Source organism: Manacus candei, unplaced genomic scaffold (assembly GCF_025592945.1).
Source record: "Manacus candei isolate 608988 ecotype Guabito, Panama unplaced genomic scaffold, ASM2559294v1 h1tg000011l, whole genome shotgun sequence".
Classification (NCBI taxonomy): Eukaryota; Metazoa; Chordata; class Aves; order Passeriformes; family Pipridae; genus Manacus; species Manacus candei.
In genome coordinates, this window is record NW_026138059.1 from 32,398,735 (window position 1) to 32,423,687 (window position 24,953).

Genomic DNA, 24,953 nt, shown 5'->3' on the forward strand with positions numbered 1-24,953 from the left:
CTATTTTTTCCAAAAAAGTTACCTTTTAAAACAGTCCTTTCAGTTAGAAAATTCGTGTTTTAATACCTTAAAACTGCTTTGCTCAATATTTTCAAGTAATTCTCTCCCCTTTCTTCCATTTGACCAGTGATTCCCTAATGTAAGATAGATAATTCCCTCTCCTTTGTTTCTCTTTTAATCACCCACATTTTACACTCCTTTATTGAAAGGTTTAGGATGATAACACATGCCTTATTTTATGATGACTTTAGTGTTATGGATTTCATTTATCTGAATGGACAATTCTCTAAAGGACGTCCTTGTCAAGACAATAATATGTTGGTATAGCAGTTACAGCAATAATTGCTAAGACTAATTTTTTTTGGAGGGAGGGATGGTGGTGTCATATTTGCTTTATGTATTTCTATTATTACTTTATAAACATGGATACAAGGGGAAATGATGCCTTTATTATAGACAGAAAGAAAAGGTAGAAAGCATGCATAAAATAGGTTGGGATTTTTCTCGAATAAATTGTGGAGATCACCCATATACTAAAAGGTGGATTCTAGGTCCACTCTGAGCGAAAACATGATTTCATTAGTTTATTTATTTATTTATTTGTACTTTTTAGTATGTCTTTTTACCTTTAATTTTTAGGCCTCAGTTTTATGAATTCTCTAAGGAATTGTTAAAATTTTATAATAATAAAGGACAGATACTTCATCCACTTCAAAGTATTCTAAAAAAAAATTTTTGTCAATGTTCTTCATTCCTTCAGTATGGGATATATCGTCTTGAGTAAACACAAATGGAAAAAGCTGTGTGGTTATTTGACAGTTTGTAGTCAGCAAAAGCCCATGTTAACTCCAGTGTCATTTGCAGAGATACACTGGAGACTGATACTTCAAGTGCACACTTCAGCTGCCTCTTGACAGCACCATTGTGTCCAACAATATGCAATTTCCCATGCCTCTATCTTGTATGAAGACTGTGACTGATAGACAGCAAAGCATTTTGCTGCTACTACGTGACTGTAGATGCAGTCTTCTTTTGTGGTTTTTTTGTATCTTTAAACCCTTAGCGTAGCTGCCTTCAGAACATTAATATGAGATGTCCCTGTCTGTGATGGGGGTTTTGGAACTAGATGAACTTTAAGATCTCTTCAAACCCAAACTTTTTTATGATATTATGAGATGTGTAAAATACATTGCCATTACTTGTATTTGGTGTGGATCCAATTTGAGCCGAGACTGCATGGTATGAAGGTGGTATAGTCAATCCTTGCTTAGAGCCTGGTTGGAAATAAAAGAGAAAATTTGGAATCCCAGGCTCCCTTTGCAATAATCTAAGAGATTACCACTAAGAACAGCCATTAATGTGTTGTCTTGTTCCTTGAAGCATTCTCAGTAGAGGAATAGCTGTGCATCTCACTATTAATTTGAGAAAAGATATAAGTAAGTCTCTACTGTAGGTAGCAACTAGACCCTGCCTCAAGCTTTATGATGCAGAAACAGTTAAATCAGAGAAGATTAATCTATGGACTCCAGTTATTGCTCCTCACAGCAATCTGAACCTCAGAATGCTGGGTTTTTCTGTGCTGATCAGACCTGCCTTGTGTTCAGGAGTCTGTAATGAAGAATGCAGGATAACTTGGCACAGGAGAAAATGGAGGTCGTGTCAGGCTGAAACAGGTACAGAGATGCTTGTAGAGTGATATGATCAATAACAGTGGAGTGAGTAAAGATCAGGTTGAGTACGGTGTAATGAGGAGGAGTTAAGACTGTACAAATACGATTAAGTAGATGAATAAACTAGAAAGGTTAATTATATTTTGTCTCAGTAAGTAGACACGCAGTCTTTTACAGTGGAGATATGATAATAGAAATAAAAATGAACATATAATGGCCAAAGGTGTTAATAATTCAATAAAGCCCTCTGACCTGGTAGTATTTTATGGAGTAGGTATTGTGGCACTAAGTATATGAGTCTTTTCTTTTAGGGAAGAAAAATTGTGTGAGATCCTTTTTGTGAATCTGTGTTTTAATAATCCTGCACTCACTATTTTTTTTTTTGCATTAAAAATGGCTACATTCTGCTTCCTTCTATGATTTAGTTTGCCTTTTTTTAAACCTCTCAAAACTTTTTTTTAATGTAGTCCATTTGTTGTACAGACCAAAGAATTGTAATGAGGCTCTAAAACACTTTTCTTGCTAGTCTGAAGATAAATATTGTTTCTCGTGATAATTCTAAATGACAAAGTATATTCCTTTTAACTAGGATTTCATGTTTAAAACAAACAAACAAACAAATCCAGTAACTCAAAAAATCTCCAACCAACCAAAAAAAACCAACAAACCCAATCTGAAAAACTCCTAGCAGGATATAGTGAGAGGCTGGTTACTTTTTTCCCCTTTAAAGTAATTTGGAGTCTCTTTGTTAATTAAATACTGTCTCTTTGTTAATTAAATACCACTAAACTATCCCTGGATACTAATTAAATCCTTTCAGATTTAAAGATTTGCTACAGTCAATTGTCTTTAAGAAAAAAAAGTGGAAAAAATGGCAATATGTTCATCAGCTACATGTCCTAATGGATTAAATTGATCTCAAAAGAGTAACTTAATTTCAAATATATATTCTAATTTCTGTGCTAAAGAAAACAGACCAGACAAACTGTAAATAAGTTTGTGAATCTCAGAGAATTTAAAAAAAACCCAAAAAGAATACATGAATATTTAGATGATGGGGCTTTTAAATTATACTGGCACTTGTATAGATATCAATATATTGATACTTTTATATATCAACAGAACAAGTTGATATAAACAGGGTTCTGGATATTTTTTCTTAATTAACTTTTGTTTTGGTCTTGGGTGAATGAATATAAACGCCAAAAATCTGTTACATCTATGAACAGAAGCCAAAGTAAAAGCTGAAAAAAATTATTTCAGAAATAAAAATGTTTTGTGTTGGTCTTTAATATTGAACCCTGTGCTATAATTCAAATGAAGGAAATTGAAAGATGTCATTTTGTTGATATTTTTACTCTAGTATACAGGTAATGATTTGTAAATAAAGCTGCAATTTCTTTCATGGGACAGTATTAATTTCCATTACCTAATTCCCACTGTATTTAGCACGGTGATGTCACCTTGAGTATTGTGTGCATTTCTGGCCCCCACAATTTAAAAATAATGTTAAGGTACTTGAATATGTCCGGAGGAGAGCAACAAAGCTGATGAAAGTGCTGGAAGGCATGATGATCTAAAGACTTTGGGCTCGTCTAGTTTGGAGAAAAAGAGTTTAAGCAGCGACATTGCTCTTTACAGCTTCCTGAGGAGATGAAGTAGAGAGGGAGGTGCTGGTCTCTCCTTCCTGATGTCCAATGACAGGACATGTGGGAGTCGCTCAAAGTTGCATCAGGGGAAGTTCAGACGACATTAGAAAACATTTCTTTACTGAGAGGTTGGTCAAACACTGTAATAGGCTTCCTAGAAAGGTAGTCGATGCCCCCAAACCTGTCAGTGTTTAAGAGGCATTTGGACAATGACCTTAACTTGCTTTAACTTGTTCATCTCTGAATTGGTCAGGCAGTAGGGCAAGATGATCCCTTCCAACTGAACTATTCTATTCTATTTTTCATATATCATATTTACAGATATCTTACATCTTGTGGCTTGCTTTGTTTGGGATTTTTGCCCCTTCTTTTATCCTGTATGGTAACTTGAAAGGACTAGCCTTTAAAATAATAGTCACTTTTGCAGTTAATATAACTTTAAACCAAGGGAAATTAAATATTTTGTGGGTGACAGGAATGTGGAGTGATGGCAGGTGGGCAATATTGCTAAAGAATTAAGGAAAAAAAGCTTTTAAGTGACTCAAAATAAATTTTGGCTAGTGAGAAAATTTCTCTTTAAGGAAGATATACATAGTGCACTATAAAGATGAGAAATGGTGTTTAAGAAACTTGAGAAGACAGGGAATTGAAAAGAGAAAGAGAAAATTAGATGGTCTGAAAAGGCCTGCTTGCCTCTACTTCTATGTAAATGAATTAAGCAATATCTCAATTTTTGTGAAAAGTCGTTCTCTTTTATAAACACATTTATATAACTAAGGCCTATTCCTAACAGAATGAGAGAGAAGGAATGAAGTGAGTTGAGAATCTTGCATTTGAATATTTGACAACTGATATAGTAACAGTGCATTTCATCCCAGTTTAGAAGACAAGACTTTGGTCTTGGTGATATATAACAGAATCTTATAAACTGACATGGCTCATGTGCAGTAGAATATATTTCAGGTTTGAAATTTTGATATTTTGAAGGACAAAGTTTGTTCAAGAATAGATGACGGGCAGAAATAAGGTGAGATTTCTTAAAGATAATCTGGGATGCGCAGTCCAAAGTACAATAGGGAACATCTGTTGGGAGGAGCAGTGTAATTATAAAAAGCACAAAGGAGTACTATGCATTGCTGTGGGCCAAGATTCAGAACAATCACTCAACCATTAAAATTAAGTGGACAAAGCTTTTGCTTCCTGTCCTTCTAGAATCATCTAACAAAATTGTGGCAAGGTTTTAATATCAACAAGTATCTCAAATGAGGTGTTTATTGGGAAAAGGAGTATAGAAGGACATTATTCTTACAATAGTCTTAGAAGGAGGTTATAATGTATGTTTTTTTAATACTGAAATGCTGAAATTTCTGAATACTCATGTATAAGAGATTCTTCTGACATTTCTGATACTGAATCAATACTTGGGAATGAAAAATAATGATTTATTATTAGGAAAATGCAGACCAGTAAATTATACTGCGCAGAATTCAAGAAACTGATTCTTAGGACTGTCTTGTGCAGGGTCAGGAGTTGGACTTTGATGATCCATGTGGGTCCCTTCCAACTCAGAATTCTCTATGATGATAAAGTAAATATTGTTAAAACTGTAATTGCTGCCAACAGAATTAGTTGGAGTCTAAAACAAGGAGTAAATAATACCAAATTTGGTTAAAAGAAAACAACAGTTATAAAGGGATCCAAATTTTCAAATCACTTGAGCCAATGAAGTAACCTTCTTTCTGTTAAAAATTACCTTTTGAGAACATATGGATGGTAGGCAAAGTTCTAGAAGTTTGGAAAAGGTAGGCAAGTTCAGATTCATCCCAACTTAGATATCTGTCCAAATTTTGAAGTACATTTATCCTGGTTCTTTATGTTCACTTAATATCTGCATAACCCACCTATTACTAATAACTTCTTTCCTAAATTGGATCCTTCTTGAAATAGGGTAGAATAAAGTGAAATTGTAGTCTGAGTTTGTTTGTTTGTGGGGTTTTGGTTGGTTAGTTGGTTTGGTTTTGTTGTTTTTTGTTATTGTTGGTTTGGTATGGGATTTTGTTTGGATTTGTTTGGGGTTTTTTTGTTTTGTTTTGATTTTTTTTTAAATAGTCAAGTCAACTTAATTTCCATTCCTGGAAAAATAAGCTCTTTACTTGTAAACACTGAAAAAGTATCTAAGTGTTAAGCAACTGTCAAGTTTCCTTTATCAACAACAAATAATGTAAAACTTCCTCCTTTGACAGGTCACAGTGCCTTCTGGGCAAGGAAAACACAGTTGATGTGATAAATATTGAGATAAGAAAGCCGTAGTGTTCAAGGTGACATTCTTATATGCAAATTAGAGAAATAGATTCTTTACACAACTGTTGTCAAATGGATGCAAAAAAAGAGCAGTAAGCACAAATAGATTGGTTACAGGTTACTGAAAAGATTCACTTAAAAGGTTCATTTTCTGGCAGGAAGAGTATACAAATTACATGTGCAGATGGCAATCTCAGACGTTACAATATTATAGAAAATACTATCTGTGTTAAAGTATTTTATTAGTTCTTTATCAAGTGTAAGATTTGGTCACACTGTGGATAAGCCAACAATGGTATTATTAGAAAGAAAACAAAACATTGAACTCAATTGTATGACCTAGAATTTTATGTGTAAGAAATTCCCAGGTAATTCAATTTAATCTGCATAGCAAAAGTCATCACACTATATTACATTGCTCTTTGCAGCAGATCTCAAGAAAGATGAGGGTTCTTGCAATCAAAGGTTAAGGAAAATATGACCTTAAAATTTGAACAGTATGAGAGCGTTGGTTTAGTGTAAGGGAAGTGGACAAGAGGGATCAGACCCAACCACCACGGGTTTAGGAAGGGCAGGTCCTGTCTGACCAACCTCATCTCCTTTTATGATCCGGTGACCCACCTGGTGGATGAGAGGAAGGCTGTGGATGTGTCTACCTGGACTTCAGCAAGGCCTTTGACACCGTCTCCTGCAGTATTCTCCTGAAAAAGCTGGCAGCCCACAGCTTGGACAGGGGCACTCTGTGCTGGGTTAAGAACTGGCTGGAGGGCTGGGCCCAGAGAGTGGTGGTGAACTGCAACCAGTTGGTAGCCAGTCACTAGTGGTGTCCCCCAGGGATCAGTGTTGGGCCCAGTTCTGTTTAACATCTTTATTGATTATTTAGATGAGGGGATTGAGTCCATCATCAGCAAATTTGCAGATGACACTAAGCTGGGGGGAGTGTCAATCAGCTGGAAGGCAGGAGGGCTCTTCAGAGAGACCTGGATAGGTTGGAGAGTTGGGCTGATTCCAACGGGATGAGGTCCAACAAGGTCAAGTACCATGTCCTGCACTTTGGCCACAACAACCCCATGCAGTGCTACAGACTGGGGACAGAGTGGCTGGAGAGCAACCAGACAGAGAGGGACCTGGGACTTTGGATTGACAAGAAGCTGAACATGAGCCAGCAGTGTGGCCAGGTGGCCAAGAAGGCCAATGGCATCCTGGCCTGGATCAGGAACAGTGTGGACAACAGGTCCAAGGAAGTGATTCTTCCCCTGTACTCAGTGCTGGTGAGGCCACACCTGGAGTGCTGTGTCCAGTTCTGGGCCCCTCAGTTCAGGAAGGATATTGAGGTACTGGAGCAGGTCCAGAGGAATGCAACTAGGCTGGTGAAGGGACTGGAGCACAAGTCCTATGAGGAGAGGCTGAGGGAGCTGGGGTTGTTCAGCCTGGAGAAGAGGAGGCTCAGAGGAGACCTCATCACTCTCTACAACTCCCTGGAAGGAGGTTGTAACCAGGTGGGGGTTGGTCTCTTTTCCCAGGCAACTATCAGCAAGATAAGAGGGCATGGTCTCAAGTTGTGCCAGGGGAGGTTTAGGTTAGATATTAGAAAGAATTTCTTTCCAGAGAGGGTGATCAGACATTGGAATGGGCAACCCAGGGAAGTGATGGATTCTCCATCCTTGGAGGTTTTTAAGAAGAAACTGGATGTGGCACTTAGTGCCATGGTCTAGTAACCACAGTGGTGTTGGATCAAGGGTTGGACTTGATGATCTCGAAGGTCCCTTCCAACCCAGTTGATTCTATGATTCTATGATTCTAAGAGGAAACAAACAACCTATCCTCTATGTTAAACAGAATAGCTAGAAACATGTTTAAAATTGTAGCAGAAATGATTCACTCTATCAGAACTATTACCTACCACTGATGCTGACTAATGTCTCTATCAAATGTGTAGAAATATTAAATGATAAATTAATATTAAATTACTCCATTGGTATTGATAGTGATTCTCCAAACTAGATTTATATGTATATTAGATATCAGTTAGATGAAAAGTATATCTGTGTTTAATTTTGTATATTTATACTGTTTTGACTTGTACACTTTTAGCTAGCATTTATTCTGGTTCTATGGAACGTAGTACTGGTTGCTTATGAAAGGCTAGATGGGTAGCTTTTCTGCATGGTCATTTTCACATCTTGTATGGGGCATAAATTTAAGGTCAGATTTAACTAGTCTTAACTACACCAAACTTAACTACACTACTGTTCCTTTTTTTACTACATATTTTGTCCTCTGGTTGGAGTAGCACTGTGAAATACACTTGCAATGTCAACCCCTCTGTGATTGGTCTCAGTTCAAACATTACTGTCTTAATTAATTTCATCTTCAATTACAGAGTTTTCTTCTCTCTTACACTCTTACAATTAATTTTTTAGCAAAAATTTAACTGCTTTTCTTTCCAAGGATATATGTGCTAATCTAGTGTAAATTCCAGTTTAGGATGTTCGTTTATGTTTCTTTTTCAGCTAAGTCCATTTTGATTTTTTGTAGGTAGTATTTCTTTAGCTTTGCATAGTTTGATACAATAGTAAAACTTCTATTGTATGGCTACGAATTGCTAACTTGTTCTACTGCTTCTTTTATCATTCATTCTGACATCTTCCACAAAATCTGTTTTGTTCTTTGATTGTAGTATACCTCTTTTGCCCCTCTTCACCCTCATTAAACTCTGCTGCTCATACATGTCAGCCACTTGAGAGATCATATTTCATATGATTATGAGAATTCTTTTGAAATGCCCAGGACTGCTAATTCTCATTGCTGTCACCATCATCATACTGAATTAATTAGAAAATTTTACGAAAATGTTCAAAAAACATGTTCAGAAAAGAGAATAACACCAGCATTTCAAATCAGGCATGTTATAATGGAGCCACATATGTAAATGTCAAATGTAGCTGAAGACTAGAAAAACATGGCAAATCTAATATATTAATAAGGCATGTTTTCTTAATTTTCAACGTTTTCTTCAATTATTTTATTTTTTCTTACATTTTCATGCTTTAAGTGCAAAGGTGAGGGAAGGATGGACAGGATTCTGTTGGGGTTTTTTCATTTGTTTGGTTTGTTTAGTTCGTTTTTGTTTGGTTTTGTTTGTTTGTCTTTCCTAGCTGCTGCATGCTGTAGCTGATAAGTACTCAGCTGGTATGAAAAAAGTTTTTTTTATGTTGGTTGGTGCGGTGATCAAAACTGTTCCATGAACTGAAGGTCTTCAGCAACACATTGATTGTCTCTCATGAAACTGTGTCGGATGGGGTAGAGGGGATTTTTGCTGTAGTGCTTCAAAGCCATTATTAGGAAAGAATTGTTACTGGAAATAAGATGAATTGGGATTGGCTGCTTGCATCTAAGTATAAAAAATGTTCGCACCGGTGCACTGATGAGCTCGCTTAGCACATTTAAGGTAAACAATAAAGCTGATTATTACCTTACTCTTCAATTACAGCTGGTTTTGCTGAAACAGCAGTAAAATGGATTTAGATGCTAAGACCTGACACAGAAAAATTAAGTGATCTGCACAGTATCAGAAGAGAAAACTTGACTGTCTGTGGATTTAAACCTGGATCCATGGTTTTCTTGTTTTTTCTTTTAACCCTAAACCTAATCTCTTCTATATAATTATATATATGTATATGCAATCTGATCTTCAATATTAGTTATGAATATAATTTTAAACACTTCTGCTTTCCTGTACTAAATAATTCTTTCAAAATTATTAGTTTTTTTGCTAAAAGAAAGGAGGGGGTTTGATGGGGGATTTTTGTTTTTTTTTTTTTTAATTTTTTTTGGCTTAGTCTAGACACTTTTAGATCTCTCACATTAATGAGGTTTGCATTTCAAAAAGATATACATACATGCACACACATATCTAATTAAAAATATAGTTCTGGGTTTCTTTTGTTTTAGAGAAGAGCGTTTTTCTCAGATATTAGTAGTACTGTGCTCTAAGTCCCCCTTAAGTACACCACTGGTTATATCAGCATCATTTTGTGGAAGTGCATGTCAAGTGTCAGTTACCAGATACTTTTCCTTCTCTTTACTGATACAGTACTATCATTTCCCTAGTAGAAATCAAGACTAGCAGAAAAATAAGTTAAAATAATATTAGATATCTTCTTCATGTCACTACAACTAATCATAGTCCATTTTAAATATTGCAGGTTTCAAATGACATCAAATTCTAATGCATTAATATTTGTAAAATATATACGTGTATACACGCATAGTATTCTGATTGCTCTCTAATGTTTTAACTATGAGACTGAAAGATCCTGCTAAAATGTTGGTCTCTAAAGCTACTAATAAGAAGCTGCATTAAATATGTTTACAGTATGAAGACCATTTTTTTCTGGATTACATATTTCAAATCTTTTTCCATTAAAGACACTTTATACCATTGCTACGGTATTTAAGTGGGTTTAAATGTAGCTGACAAACACATTAAGGATGCTTTACACTGCCGTAATTGAGCGAAATTATATTACTGTAGTAAAAAAGCCTAATATAAATAAATATGAAAAGTCCTTCAAGCTGTCTTTCCTCTTCACCTCTATTTTCTTGATGTATTTCTTAATGGCATTGCTATATCGGATATAACAGCACAAAGAACACAGAACAGCCCACTGTACAAGAACCCCTGCTATCAAGTGCAGTTTCTTTTTAATCCCTTCACTGGAGATGGATTTTCTTAGTTGAGGTTGCTAAAACTAATCTTTAGATTTCATAAGTAATCTGTTCAGGATGTTCAATATCTGAGAAACATTTTATAGCAATGAACTGTCCCAGTTGATGTGAAGCATTCTATCAATGTCCAATAAAGTGGCATTCTCCTCCCTTCTACCCATACCCCTTTCAAAGCCCAATACACAATGAGATTTTTCTGAGACATAACCAGAAAAACTTGGCAAAGGGCTGTCAGGGAAGGAGAAGACTATACAGAGGTGTGAGAGGAAACAACTTCCTAAAAACAGAGAAACTGTTCTGATAGCTCTACAAAGTGGTACATTAATATTTTTGAAATTTTTATGTTTTGAAGATAAGAGTAGCCTTTAAAAGAGCATTAGTGTTTTCGTACAGAAAAAGGTTCATGTGTTCAGCCTATTGCAAAGTGCATTTGCTTGCATTCTTCCTGTGCAGCACAAAGGCAGCATTAATGGAAATGATAAATAGTTTGATGAGCAGGCCAGGTGGCATAGCAATGGCCCACAAGACTGCTGAGCTGGAGACACAGGTTTTAAAACAAACTTGAGGCTCTTGCTTCCTGGACTGGTTGAAGTTGAACATGTCGAGGAGATAATGTGATTGATCTCTTTGGAGGAAGATGCCAGCTGGATAGCTCACAAACTGCTCCTTCAGGATTCTCCTTAAAGATGAATTGATGGCAGCTTCTGAAAGAGTTACTCACACCACGTTCTTCCCAGCCATTCAGAGGTAAGGCTCTATCACAGTGGCTGCTAAAAGAAGGAATTGAGAGTTTAAAGGGACAGGAAAAAGGTGTCTCTGGTGAAAGAAACTACAGGAAGTACATTCCCAAAATGCATCTATTCCTATACTGTTGTAAAATAGATTTTTTTAGGAGCTTTTGCAAACAAATGGTTGTGTTGTGTTTGGGTTTTTGTTTTTTTTTTCTTTGGTTTTCTTTTGCTTTTTTTTTTACATTAGAATGGGATCGTGTAAATCCTAATAACATAAGAGGTCAGCTTTTCATCCGAGGACTGCAATTCATTTATATATTCATTATATATTCATCATATAGAATCAGTTATTTAAAAAATATTATAGACAAGTATCTGTTCAAAATCATGGTGAAGACAGGATTTGTTTTATCCTTAGCTTCTTTGTCCTTGTAGTTCTTGACTTACGTTCCTCCCTTCATTGGAGGTTCTCGTACCTCTTCTTCTAATGAGGTATATACATGTCCTTTTGAAACTGTCCCTTGCTGATTTAGAAACTTTTATTTCTCAGTACATGGCAGCTTGTTGCTTTGATCCTGTATAATCAGCTTTTCCATTTACTCTAATGTTAGATGACAAACAGCAATGAAACTTACTTTGGGACTAACAGTGCCTCAAAAAACTTAGTTAATGTATGATAATATATGTTTGACCTAAAACTACTCTGACCCTTAACAATATGTATAGATTATAGGATAGAAATGGAGTCCCACAAATAAACTGGATGCAGTAGGAAGAAGCAGTCTTCCTTGAGTCTTATGAATTTCAGTCATCCAAATGAGCCATAACAGTATTAAGAGAAAGTAAAAATATGGACAGAACAAATTTTGGAACATCTAAAAATGAAAAGAAACAATGAATTTGTCTGACTTCATCTGATGAGGACTGTATGTTAAAGAGAGAAAAATTTTGTTACTGCAAGGCACTAGTTTTACTGTAAAAAGCTTTCAACATATGATGTCTTATAGCCATGAGAAATCAAACTCTAAACACAGATTGTTACTATAAGGATAGTGGCAAAATTTATTCATATTACATGTGGATTGCTTGATTACTTCTCAACTGTGCAATGTTTTGATCCCTTGGAACTTTTTTTGGCCATTGCACCTACCCCTGTAGAAACCAGGGTGTTCAGGGGAAGAGAAGATCAGTGACAACCAGGAGTTGGAAAACAGTTACTATCCTCAAACGGACCCAGGTGCTGCAGTTTACATGTAGGAACTTATTCTTTTACGTTATAACTTTTCAGTGCTTAATTTTTAATTTGGTTTCAAATAATGACTCACTGTTCAATATTTAGTCTAGAAAAGAAGGGCAGAAAATTAAACTGCTCAAAACGGTTGGAAAACACTGTGGACAGAACAATCTAGAATCAGGGGGTTTTGTTTGTAAACACAAGCTTGCAATCACTGATTTAGTTAGTGAGAAAGAAGGATGCAATCGCATAAATATTTTCCTCCTTAGGAAGACAGGAAATATCTTGTATTTTCACTACACATTACACGCAGTCCATTCACGTTTGCCCTGGGAGGTTACCGAGGAAGCAATAGGCTCAGGTCCCTTGGCATAATGGTTTCTGTTGCCTTTTGCATAATTGCTTATTCGGTCGTTTCGGGCCACAGCCCCTCAGGGTGTGCTTGCCCTGGCGTGAGGCACCATGGCCTCATCTGCCTCCCCCTCAGTCGAGCTGTGCTGTGGAAAGGAGCTCCCTCCCTCGAAGAGGGTGTCTCCGTCCTCAACGGTGGCTTGTGTCTTCCTTCAGTGCTTTTGAGCAGGGCTACCTTCCTTTGGTGCTCAGGAGGTTTTGTCCTGCTCTTTAGGTGGACTCAGCACTGACTGGAACCAGCAGTGCTTTCATCCAGGCATAACAGAGAGGAAAACATAAAGAGAATGATGTTTGGTTTTGTTTGTGTATGGTGGGTTTTTGATTTTGTTTGTTTTCTGGTTTTTATTTGATTTTGTGTTCTCTCCCCTCCTCCCTCCCTGCCCCCCCGCGATGAATTATGTTATTTTCCTTCAGGAAATTAATGTGGTGGGGTTTATTTTCTAGTAAAATTAAACTATTCTTTGCATATGTTATAAAACATAAACACTGCATCCCAAATGGTAAATACAACGTGGAAAGAAACTTCCAACCTTTGATTTGCATTTGAAAGAGCCGGCTTGTGAAGTGTGATCCAGTACTGGAAGGCATTTATGTGCTCTCAGTTCCCACTGATGCCTGAATTAAATGCTGCTTCTCAGTAATTAACCAAAGAAATAAAAGTGTGAGAGAAAGCTGTGATCAGCTCTGACTTATTTCATTCTGCAAGGTGTTTCTCTGCAGCAAGGAGTTATAGGGTGACTGTGGCAGTGGTACTTACCACCTGTGACACACCTTCAAGATAGCACCCCACACCATGCACCCTCCACAGAGCAGCATGTCCTCACTCCCTTGCAAGTGAGGGGACTGGTTTTGTTTTCCAAAATCATTCTGTTCAGAACGTAGCAAGCTGGAAACTGTAGTAAAGGATTTATTCCTTATAGGGGGTGACCAGGTGTACTACTGAAGTGACTCATTTAGTAGACTGGAATGTGTTTTGTGACCTGCCATAATCTATCTGTACTTTATAAATGCTGGTGGCTAGAAATGTGGTGAAATATATATGTTAAAATCTTATAAATGAAAGTATATGTAACTGTAACTATTACTAAAATTAAATATTCTGCTACACGTAGAAACCACAAACAACGATACTACACGCGAAAAGTTTAAGGTTGCTTTTTATTTCACATTGATGAGGACGGGAAAAAAAATTAACTTTGAAACACCTGGAATTTGTTCATGTCTCAGATCTAATTTATCATAAAATATGTTTTCAGAAATCTCACGAGTTACTATGTATGTCCTGATAGTTATTGAAGGCATAAATACTTCTTTATTTGCTTGCATTCACATCTGTGCTGCCCCAACACTGTAGTCCAGTCAGTGAACTAAAGAGCTGTGCATTCAAAGGCTTTCTTCCGCATGTTTTCACACTCTGGTTTCTCTGTTATTTTCCTACCTTTTGTACTGCCTTCACAATGTGGTCCTGTGTTTACTGGTCATTGCATCACTCTCAGATACGTAGGTAACCTAGCAGGCAGACACTATACTTATCATAGTAGTCTCCTTGATAGTTTTTAATTGCTCTCGTATTAGTTTCTACATCTGTAAATCCTCTATTTCAAATTTTGGTGGGATTTTTTCTTTCTCTGATGTAGCCCAATATTGACAAGATTTATGAAGATTACGACTTTCTTTTTATAATTCTTGAACAGTCCAGTTCGGATCTCAAGGAGCTCATCTTCTTGGGTAATGCTCTGGAACAGAACAAAAGTTGGAACTTTTGGAATTCTTGACTTTCAACTGCTGCAGGTTTTTTTTGTCGACCATGAAGTAGATGTTTAATTCATAAGGGTATTGAAAGACATTTACTTCAAAAGCTCCTGTAGACCACAAAACACTTCTTTCCATTGTGTAACAAATCTTGGACCTATGGTAAAAGACCAAAACTGTGTTTTATTGTTGCAAGAAATGGTGATAGATCAAAGGACCGGTCAATGTGTAGTTTCCTACATTTATTTAGTAAAATTTTGTAATTTAGACTTCCTTCAGAGAAAAGCAGCATCCCTTTTCCCTTTCTTTCCACCCCACCTTAAAGTTCCTTGACAATTTTGCTGTCCATCCTGTCTCCAAAGGTGTAACAAAGGTGATCGGTGTAGCAAAGGTGATTGGTGTAACACCTGAAAATATGAATAAAATATACATATTAGGGACTTTGTCCTCTTAAGTAAACAACGATTTGAAACAACAGTTTGCAGCCAAGAAAGAACAATCAGATTTCCTTTTAACCGTTGATATGTTAAAAATACTCAGTATTTGTACAGAAAATTTGAACATTATGAATCACTCTAGTGTCTTATACAATTGAATTAATTTCAAAGTTGCTTCTAAAGCCAGTAAGTTTTGTTCTGGGGTAGTTTTGATTCCAAAACCTGTGCAGTAGAATAAAGCTGCTTTTGACTCTTGATGTTCTTGAAAAGTGGTTCAGTATAGAAATATGAGAACAGCGTTATGTGAGAATGTTCTACAGAGCTGAAATGATTCACAACTTTGTACGGAAACCTGATGGATTAGTTGGGAGCTGGCAGACTGACTAGTCTGATTACAAACTATTACTCTGGAATATTGCTTTAATTGAATTAGAGTAATTACATACTTTCTTTGAAGAGGAATGTCATAGTTGTGTGATAATGCTAGAGGAAGATTTATCTGTCTTACAGTAATCCTAACTGAGTTTGCATACTGTCTGTTAATACTTAAGAAAAAGAGACTTGTGATAAAGTGTTGGGAGTGCAGGTATTTTATTTTTATTTTTAATAACATTTTTACATATCTGTTGCAACATACTGACAAGGGAGAAAAATTCAGGAAACTTTGAATGCTTATAATATATTCTGCTGCTCGAAGTTCAGGTTCTTGTTTTGATAATTTTCTCTTGACTCCTGTTTTCTTTAAGGTCTTATTCGATTACAAGAGCTCATCAAGGCTCCATCACGATATAACCTAAGACTAAAAATCCGTCAGTTACCAGCTGACACGAAAGATGCAAAGCCTTTGCTAAAGGAGATGAAAAGAGGCAAAGAATTCCATGTAATCTTTGACTGCAACCATGAAATGGCAGCAGGCATCTTGAAACAGGTAATCCTCATTTTGCTTTAGAGGGCTTAATCTTTTTTATCCCTAATAAATAAAAGTATTATCCAGACCTAATGGCATTTAAGAAGCAGGGGAATTTTATGTGAGTTTTACTGAGGCCTAACTGAAAATCAGCCAAGGATTTCAGAGGTAATTTTACTGATGATGCAAATGGTAGGTTCTTTAATTATGTTTTATAAAGAAACAGATAAATCAGTTCATGTTCAGAGAGAAAGGTATATCAGTCTTTCAACTATGAAGAACTTGTACTTTGAATAATTGATTTTTTAAGCAGGGTTTTAAATGCTTGCTTATTGTTATTTTATATAACAAAACTTTATTTATTTATTTTTATTTGAAGTCTCCAAGATGCCTATTCTTAATCAGATAGTGATATCTGAATTGTATCTTACCAACAGGTCACACTAGTGTCTTCCACTGAGAGGACAGCAGTAAATATAAATATGAATAAGATGAGTAGGTGAAATACAGCAGAATTCGAAATACTTAACTGGCTTTATATTGCAGAAGCAGATTCCAGTGAGGTTTTCCTAGAGAAGCTGGCAATGTAGCAGTATACAAAGGATTTGTCCCATAAAAGAGGTTACTGTAACCCTAAAGTATGCATAGAAGGCAAGACTTTGTGTATCTTTATTTTAATGAGCTGTCACCAAATATAGGGAATTTCTTGTGCTCAGAGACCATCTTCCACACAGTTTTTTAATTGAACTATGACTTACAATAAGGAGGATAGGAAGAATACCTAAACTAAAACAGGATTCTACATTTCTAGCTTTTAGTGACTTTAATTCACATTTAGATTATGTTTACTAGCAAACTATATGGTTTAAATTGAAAACAAAATGTATTTAAGAGTTGGAAATGTGAGTCTCATTAAAGGTACTTATGGATATTATTGCAGGTACAATTCAAAGTGCAAGCAAGCATATACTTATACTACAATTTCTTTCTTTTATTTTTCATTAATTGAAAAACTTTTATTAATTCCTAGTAATTTTAAAGCTCTGCTGGGGTTTTTGCTCTTTGCCAAGCATGGGCCAGCCTAGTTATTCTAACTGTTTAGCTCAAATCATTAAATGTACATTGATTATTTTAAAACCTAAAAAATACAGATGGAAAATATGTTGATGGCACTATTAATTTGCAATTAATATTAACAATGACTCCATCAAGATCCATTACTTACACTGTACCTAGCAGTTTTTAGGTGAAAGGAAACTTCTGTTTCACAGTATACTACATTTTGAAAGACATATGACTCGAGGCAAATGGGAACAAAATTAAAAGCATTGTATCTTTAATCATGTCCTAGGACCCAAGAGTAAGCACTACCCAAGAGTAAGCACTCAGCTTCTTTAAATCAAATTGTAGACTGTTTTATCAAACTACTTTGCTTATCCTAAAAATTACAGAATGAAGATACAGAAACAATTCTTTAGAAGTGTTTAGATCTTTATATAGATTTTGTAGATTTATACTTTTCCATTCAACTCAAATACTGCAGTATTTTAAATAAGTCTAAAATTTGTAGTTCTGGAGCTTAATGTGAGCTCTTGCTCTCAAAATTGACACAAGGTATGCTAAAACTCTATTTATTATTTAGTGATAATATTCCAAATATAGTGTTTATAAGTAATTGTTGAAAAAATATTAATTTCTTAAATGTTAATTGATTGGGTTTTTTGTGGGAATGGAGGGATGAATTTGGGGTCTCTTCTTGGAAGGATGATTGGAAAAATTAACAATGAAGTTGGTAGAAGAGAATACAAGTTGAAAATAAAGAAAAAGTACCTTGAGAGGCCAGTGAAATGGCAACTACTGTTAAGTGGCCAAAAATACATGATGAAAAGGAAAAAAAATCCCATCAACCAGACAAGCATAATTGAATTAAGGCAAACCTCAGCGGTAACCTCATCACCAGGCAACCAGGGAAAGCAAACATGATTTAAAAGGTTAGGAAAGCACTGCAGTAATGAGAACAGAGAAATGACAGTGTTTGAAGAGGAAAAAGAAGTGAGGCCTTTAGAAAAGTGAGGAATGAGAAGGAAGGAAGACCTGTAAAAGAGGCAGCATCATCACACAGTAGAGTAAGGAACACGTGTATGATGTGTGGGGATTCTTTGGAGTATGAAAGACCTGACTATATATAAGCAATTGCAATATATGTGACCACAAATGTGTTACATATATAGAGGAAGATACTTTGGTTTTATTTAAAAACAAAACAAAAAATGTTCTTAAAAAGCTAACAGTGTTTGTAGTTGTAGAATTCCTAATGAAGTGGTAATATTTCACATGGGAATGTGGTTTTCCATTGTTTAAGAGAACTTAAATTGCTATTGGAACACTATATCCTAGTTCTAATACTGTTGTGGAATTTTAAATACACAAGTATAGGCATTCTTTGGAAAAGTGGTATGGTTTTTGTCATAATCTTGTTTAAAATGTTATAAAATCTGATCTGCAGCCAATATTTGGATTAATTTTAGGTTTTTTCTTTGGAAAAGAACATATAGACTATTGAGTTTATCAGTTTTCAGACATTGCCACAAATAAACAGGCTCACAAAACCCTCAAAACTGATAATACTTCTGTATACAAATTCTGATTTTGTCAGAATAGTGTAATTGTGACCTTCAGTGTCTTTAAGGAGATGCATCTGGTAGGGACTTGGGAAAAAATTCCAATAATTACTGGAAAGGAAGAATATATTGCTTACTGCTGTAGCTTTTTTATAGTGTTAAAATTAGATAAAAGTCACTGTAGATACTAAAATGATTGAATAAATTATACTGATCTAAGGTAGCTTTTGTGCAGATTATCGATACAAACTTTTCACGTGAAAATACCCTTAGTAATAAGAATGATGAGACAGAATTTATTGCTTTAAAATTTTATCTACAAATATTTGTTCTTATGCATTTAAGAGAAAAGTATGAACATTTAAAATGTACAGTTGATCAAATACTATTTAATATTGAAGGCACTTGATAGACATCTGAATTTATAGCATAATATTATTAATATTTGCTCTTCATTTTCATTTAAGTAGTATGTATCTGGCTGTTCAAAATTTGACTCAAGAGAATTTTCTTCTATGGTTGAAAAAATGTACACGTATAATATAAGCTTGAGTCCTTCTTTTATATGCATAGTATTGTTCATCAAAATAGAAAAAGGAAATTCCTATGAGGTTATTAATTTTAAAGGAAGAGTTCAATAATGAATGAAAATATTGTCAACTCGATTTTTTTGTGGTAACAATGTATCCATTAGTATGTAAAAATACAAGCCTCTTTCACATTTACTGGACTAAACAGTCTAACAATATTCTTTCTATCAGAAGATCTGCTTCATAAATTCCTTTAATAGTCAGTAATCTTCTCTAACTTCTAGGAAATTATTTGCTTGACCTAATTTTAGTATAATTCCAGTCTTATGATCTGATCCCAGTAGTATTCTTTTGCAACTTTTCATTTGCCACGTAAGTGTGATAAAAATGTATTATGTGACCTCAGAAAAATTAATCTTTTGTTTATTTTTCCAAGGCTTTAGCTATGGGAATGATGACAGAATACTATCACTATATCTTTACCACACTGGTAAGTGACTTATAAAAACATACTGATGACATCTAACAAAGATGTTACTTTCCTAATTATATTACTTAACAACATGTAAAAGGTCTCTCTGGAATGGGGTGTGAGTACAAGATGTTTTCTCTGTTGAGTTTTCTTACTTTCAGTGAAAACTCATCAGGATGGCTTAATTATTGTTCAACAGTGTGCCTTGGAAACTGCTAGACCTGAAAAACCAACTGACTCTGTAGTACTGCACTTTTTAACTGCAGTGAAGGAGGGTTAAGTATATAATTCATAATTCATTGTTTATATTATGCATTTTGTCCTTTTTATCTTTTGGCTATTTGTATCTGAAGATTAAGATAGTTTTTAAATTTACTCATATATTCCTTATTTTTAATCCAACATTTTACAAGATAGCTTTTCTCTGTCATATGATTCATGAATAATTGGTATGAATCTTAACGCCATTTTATTTAACAATCCACATGAGTTTTTTAGGCACATGAATTATGCAATATTCTTTGGTGTCCAGTGCAAATGTAACTTAGAAGGAATTTGATAATTCTTGGATCTATCATTTGCACTAAATGAACATTAAAAATGAGAACACTCATACAAACATAACAAAGACCGCTTTTGCTGCTCACCACAGCCTAACTAAGAAACAGTTTAAAAATTGGTAAAATAATACTCTAGGAAATATAGTTGTGGACATTTCTCTGTTTTGAGAGGTCGTTTTGTCTAATTAGATTGCAGTTATTTAAGTTTCTTAAAATACAAGACAAGTATGAGACAGATGTGCCTTGGCAAAACCATGCTTGAAATGACCCATGTTTAAAGTCACATGTATTTTTAAATTCCTATGAAAATGAATCCTTTGTGGCAGAATAGGAAGTTCACCTCAGAATCAGAGAAACCAAGTTCATGGAAAGTATTAACATGAAGTAGCTAGAAAAAGCAAAATAATTCGTGAAGTTCAAAGGCACACCCTGTACAAATACCTGTCTTATTTAGAAGGGTAAGTTATTCTATCACTTATAGATTTAGAACTGCATGCAATAAAATTTCCCTCACTGAATATATTTTCCTCCAGAAAAATGGGTTATAGACGTTTCAAGGAATTTTTTATTTTTTAAATTCTTATTTTGCTATCAAGGATAATTGTTTCTTTGAGTAGTATGCTGCCCGTTGACATTGAATTTTTATTCTTAAAGCTATATTTTAAAATCAGGATTTTCTGTCACTCTTAGTTCCTTATTAGAACATTAGATTTTTGAAGGAGATTAGAGTATTATATTGACTTCGAACTATCAAGGGATAATTTACTGTGCACAAAGATGTAATAGATTTTGATTTTGCAATGTACCTCTGGAACTTGCATTACAATTTAACTGTTTTGATATATTAATTGCTTCTTACCTGACATGGTAAAAATCCTGTCAAATAAATTTTCCAGTCACAGTGTTTACAAGTCTTCTGTGTAATCTCCTCATGATTGATTCAGGGTCTAATGCAGTAGCTCATTAATACACTGACCTGTGTGCATTTGTAGTATATGCATAATATTGTTGTGTATATTTATTATATTCTAGTGTAAACATGAATGTGTTTGGATTAAATAATTACATCCAAGGTTCTAACCTCTTGCACGGTGAAAACTGAGAATTTTTTAAAGAGGAAAATGTAGCATAGGTCTAGTTGTGTTCAACTTTTCCTTTGCAATAAAATGTGTTATTTCTATACAAAGAGGATACAAATTCGGTTATTTTTAAATGAATTTTGACACCTGCATATCTTTGGTATTATGTTTGGGAAATTACATCATAATTATTAGCTATAATTAAAAATGTGTAGTGGTTGATAACTGATTGATATTTTTGTGGTCTGAGTGATGTTAACAGTGAATAACGAATTATATTCTGATTTTTCTATAGTAAAATATTTAATCTTCTTCTGGTCTAACCAGTAAACAAAACAGATTCAGGCAAATGTTATAATATTTCCATTTTATGGAAATTTATAATATACTAAACTGACAGCAAAAGTCACATTAAAAATGAGAGAAATGGCTAAGTACAAATTATGGGAAGAATTACTATGCTCAGTAAAACTAAAATTATGTCATAGGGCAGTAATATCCTATGTATAACCTTGATTACATCTTTTTTCCCCCAATGTTCAAAACTTGATCTTAGACCTGAGTTTCCTAAAGTCAAGTACTGTTTCTACATTGGTTCTAAGGATTTTGTCAAAGGATTAGAATAATATTGAGTTTAGTTTCTTGAGCTAAAATGCAATTTTTTTTTTCTTTTTCTTTTTATGAATTATATTTGCCTCTGTGTGTTTTGGAGGGCTAACTATACACACACATACACACATACATATGTATTGAAAACATGTTAATTGGCAAAGGTTATTCTTGCAAAGATAAATTCCTAGGAAAAGATATGCCCCTGTTTGAAGTTCAATGGGTGGCAGTGAAAAATGCCTTTGATTAAATTTAAAGCTGTGTACATTTCCCCTTTTCCCTGCTCACCACTCCCCCTTTTTCCCCTCCCACCAATTTATCCTCCTAAGATTAACATGTTCAATTTTCACAGGGACTGAAAGTGCAAGGAAACTCTCATTCTGTTTATTTTATGATTTGATGTCTGACTTCTGGTTAATCCAAGAAGTAGTGATTAATAAAAATATTTAGCAATCAATAATAATATTTAAGCTTACTATAGTATTTTGGCGTAATTAGTAGTGGATACAATTCTGTAACTGGACTTAACACTTCCTGAAAGACAGTTTTTCCTCTGTGAGTCAGATTGCTTCCACTATAAGGTCAGCCAAGTTTCTTGTCCACAGACCCAAATAAACAGAACATACTTCCTAGCATATATAGGACTGAAAATTTCCATGCTCTCATCTGGGGAGATGGTCCAACAATTGAAATAGGAGTTTTAATGTATTAAAGACATATGTATATAAATATACAATGGTAATTTTTTCAGGATCTGTTTGCCCTGGATGTGGAACCCTATCGGTACAGTGGTGTCAATATGACTGGATTCAGAATTCTAAACACGGAAAACACACAGGTGTCATCTATCATTGAAAAGTGGTCTATGGAGCGATTGCAAGCACCCCCAAAACCTGACTCAGGTTTGCTGGATGGATTTATGACGGTATGAATACCAGTGTTTGGTTCCTTTTTTTAGGATATGTTTAGGAAGCTAAAAAAATTTTTGACTTTTTGTTCGTTACTACAAGGGTTTAGAGGCATGTAACCAAATAGTATTGTTAACATGAGGCAGGGAGTTACAGCAGTGTTTCTGTTAATATTTTGCAGATTGAATACGACTATATTACTTTTTTTTTCAAAATTACACATACCATATATTTTTTTCCAAATTATAGTGCCATATTCTAAATGTCTAATTCACCTAGTCCACATTTCCCTACTTTGCTGGTGAAAATATTGCGAGGGATCACGTAAAATCCTGATAAAAGTCAAGCTAATGACAGCTGTCTCTTTCTCTGTCTTGTGTGTCTTATTAATTTAAGATTCATTCATTAATAATGTGTACTTTTAAATATCTATATAAATCTTGTTTTTAAATATTTTATGAATATTATAAATAACACCTTCTTACTATCTTTTCCACTTCTGTGACCTCAGAGAGGTAATTAATCTGGTTGTTTATTTTTTCCTTGCATTGCCATTATTCTTTAGCCTCAGTTCTGTTTATAAAAATCACAATTACCTTCCTGAAAATAAACTTTCATTACTAGGTTTTTGGTGAGTTTATGCTCATTAGCTGGAATTAAATCTGGAATGACAATGTCAGGAAGGGATCTATTTTAAAACATATCCTAATTGGAACCTCTTTAGTCTTCAAATTCATTGAAAGATTTACCACTTTGACCACTTAGCAATTTAGGTTGTTGGGTTTCGTTTTGGTTTTGCTTGTTTTTTTGAGGGAGGGTTGTTGTTGAGGCTTTTCACTTTCCATTTGAAAAAAAGCAAATTTTGTTTCTTGAAGATTTATATCTTCATTATCTATCAGTTGTCCAGACTGTGTTAATTAAGCCACATGACATAGTTCATGTTTTGAACAATTTTTTTCTACTGATAAGGTTTAAAGATTATATAGACATTACTTACCAAATTACAATCAATATTTTATGAAGTTAATTTAATGTTTTTTAGAAAGTTATCATTTTTAGAAAAAAATACTTTTTTCTTCAATGTACTTTTGTATATAATATCTTGCATATGATAATTTCAAACATTTTAAATTTAATTTATTTACTAGTTCTGTTGTACTGAACTTTACAGATTCTATCATACAGTACTTTAAAAGTTACATTGTTCATTTCTCTAAATAATTTCAAATAAGCAAATGAACCCCCAAAAATCTGAAAATTGTGTGAAGTGTCCATCTGGTTTATATAAAAGAGTTGCTTATTATTGTAAGCCATTGTTTCATACTTCCTTGTTTGCAGTAATATTTTCATTCCTTTATTTTTATCTTTTTGAATTTAAAATTTGCGACGCTTCTTCTCATTCATTATATTTGTATATTTTATGCATTGATCAAATATGTAATTGATATTTACCAAATAAGTAGTGATAGTTACTTTGTGAGAACATAGGGCCATGGTCAAAAAAATAATGGAATAATAAATATTAGAATAGAGTTCTGTGGGCCAGTTGCAGGTTTTTCATCTTCTGTGGTACTGTAAAGAAAGCGTTTCTCTCAGAAAAGCTTCTGATGTGAGGCAGAAACCTATAATTGCTAGTACATGACTCTATAAGAATAATACTTTATGACAATACTTTGTCTCAGGATAGAAAAATATAAAAAAATGCATGAAAAACACAGTGGTTTCTTTTCTGGACCCTTTAAAGCCCTCTGTGCTCTAAGTGGAACCAAGTGTTCATATAGACTGTGATGAATATTTTATGGGGATTCTTTATGTTGATTAAGCATCTAAATATGCTTTGATTACCTGGGTTTTAAATAGCTGAGGGATGCAGATAATGTTTAAAGGATATTTAAAGGGCTAATAATCTCGGCAAGTGCTTACAGAGCTTTTATAATCTGGCCTTAGATACAGAAAAAACATTCACAGCATGTCCTTTTGGAAGGTGTAAAAGAAATTCACTTCATGGCATCACTGCACAGTGTTCTGTCTGTGCTGAGAATAAAATAAACCATTTTATTGACTTAGGATCAGTGAAGTTGTTAAGTGTGTAAAATTTGACTTTCATGTCACTGATATTCATGTGTATTTAAAGTCTAAAATGTACTTGGGAATGAAAGATTCTTCACAGATATTGCTGTTATGGAATACTCTGATATGGGCTGAACTGGATTTTTTTTTTAATTTTTGCTGGTTGATAATGGCTACAGCTTAATGGGAAAAAAATCTGCTTAATGGGAGTGCATTCAACTTGAACAACATAGCTAAATGCCATTTAATCAGGTTTTAAACCACCTGAAAGTTGTGCCAAA

General features: G+C 34.5%; 1 protein-coding gene across 1 annotated transcript in view; it reads left to right on the plus strand.

Moving 5' to 3' along the window:
• Positions 1–24,953, plus strand: part of LOC127466854 (glutamate receptor ionotropic, kainate 2) — a 246,679-nt gene that overhangs the window by 133,893 nt on the left and 87,833 nt on the right. Inside the window, exons 5-7 of the mRNA XM_051778199.1 lie at positions 15,663–15,844; positions 19,411–19,464; positions 22,446–22,619. Coding sequence (XP_051634159.1) covers positions 15,663–15,844; positions 19,411–19,464; positions 22,446–22,619 — 410 coding nt within the window. The remainder of the gene's footprint in view (positions 1–15,662; positions 15,845–19,410; positions 19,465–22,445; positions 22,620–24,953) is intronic.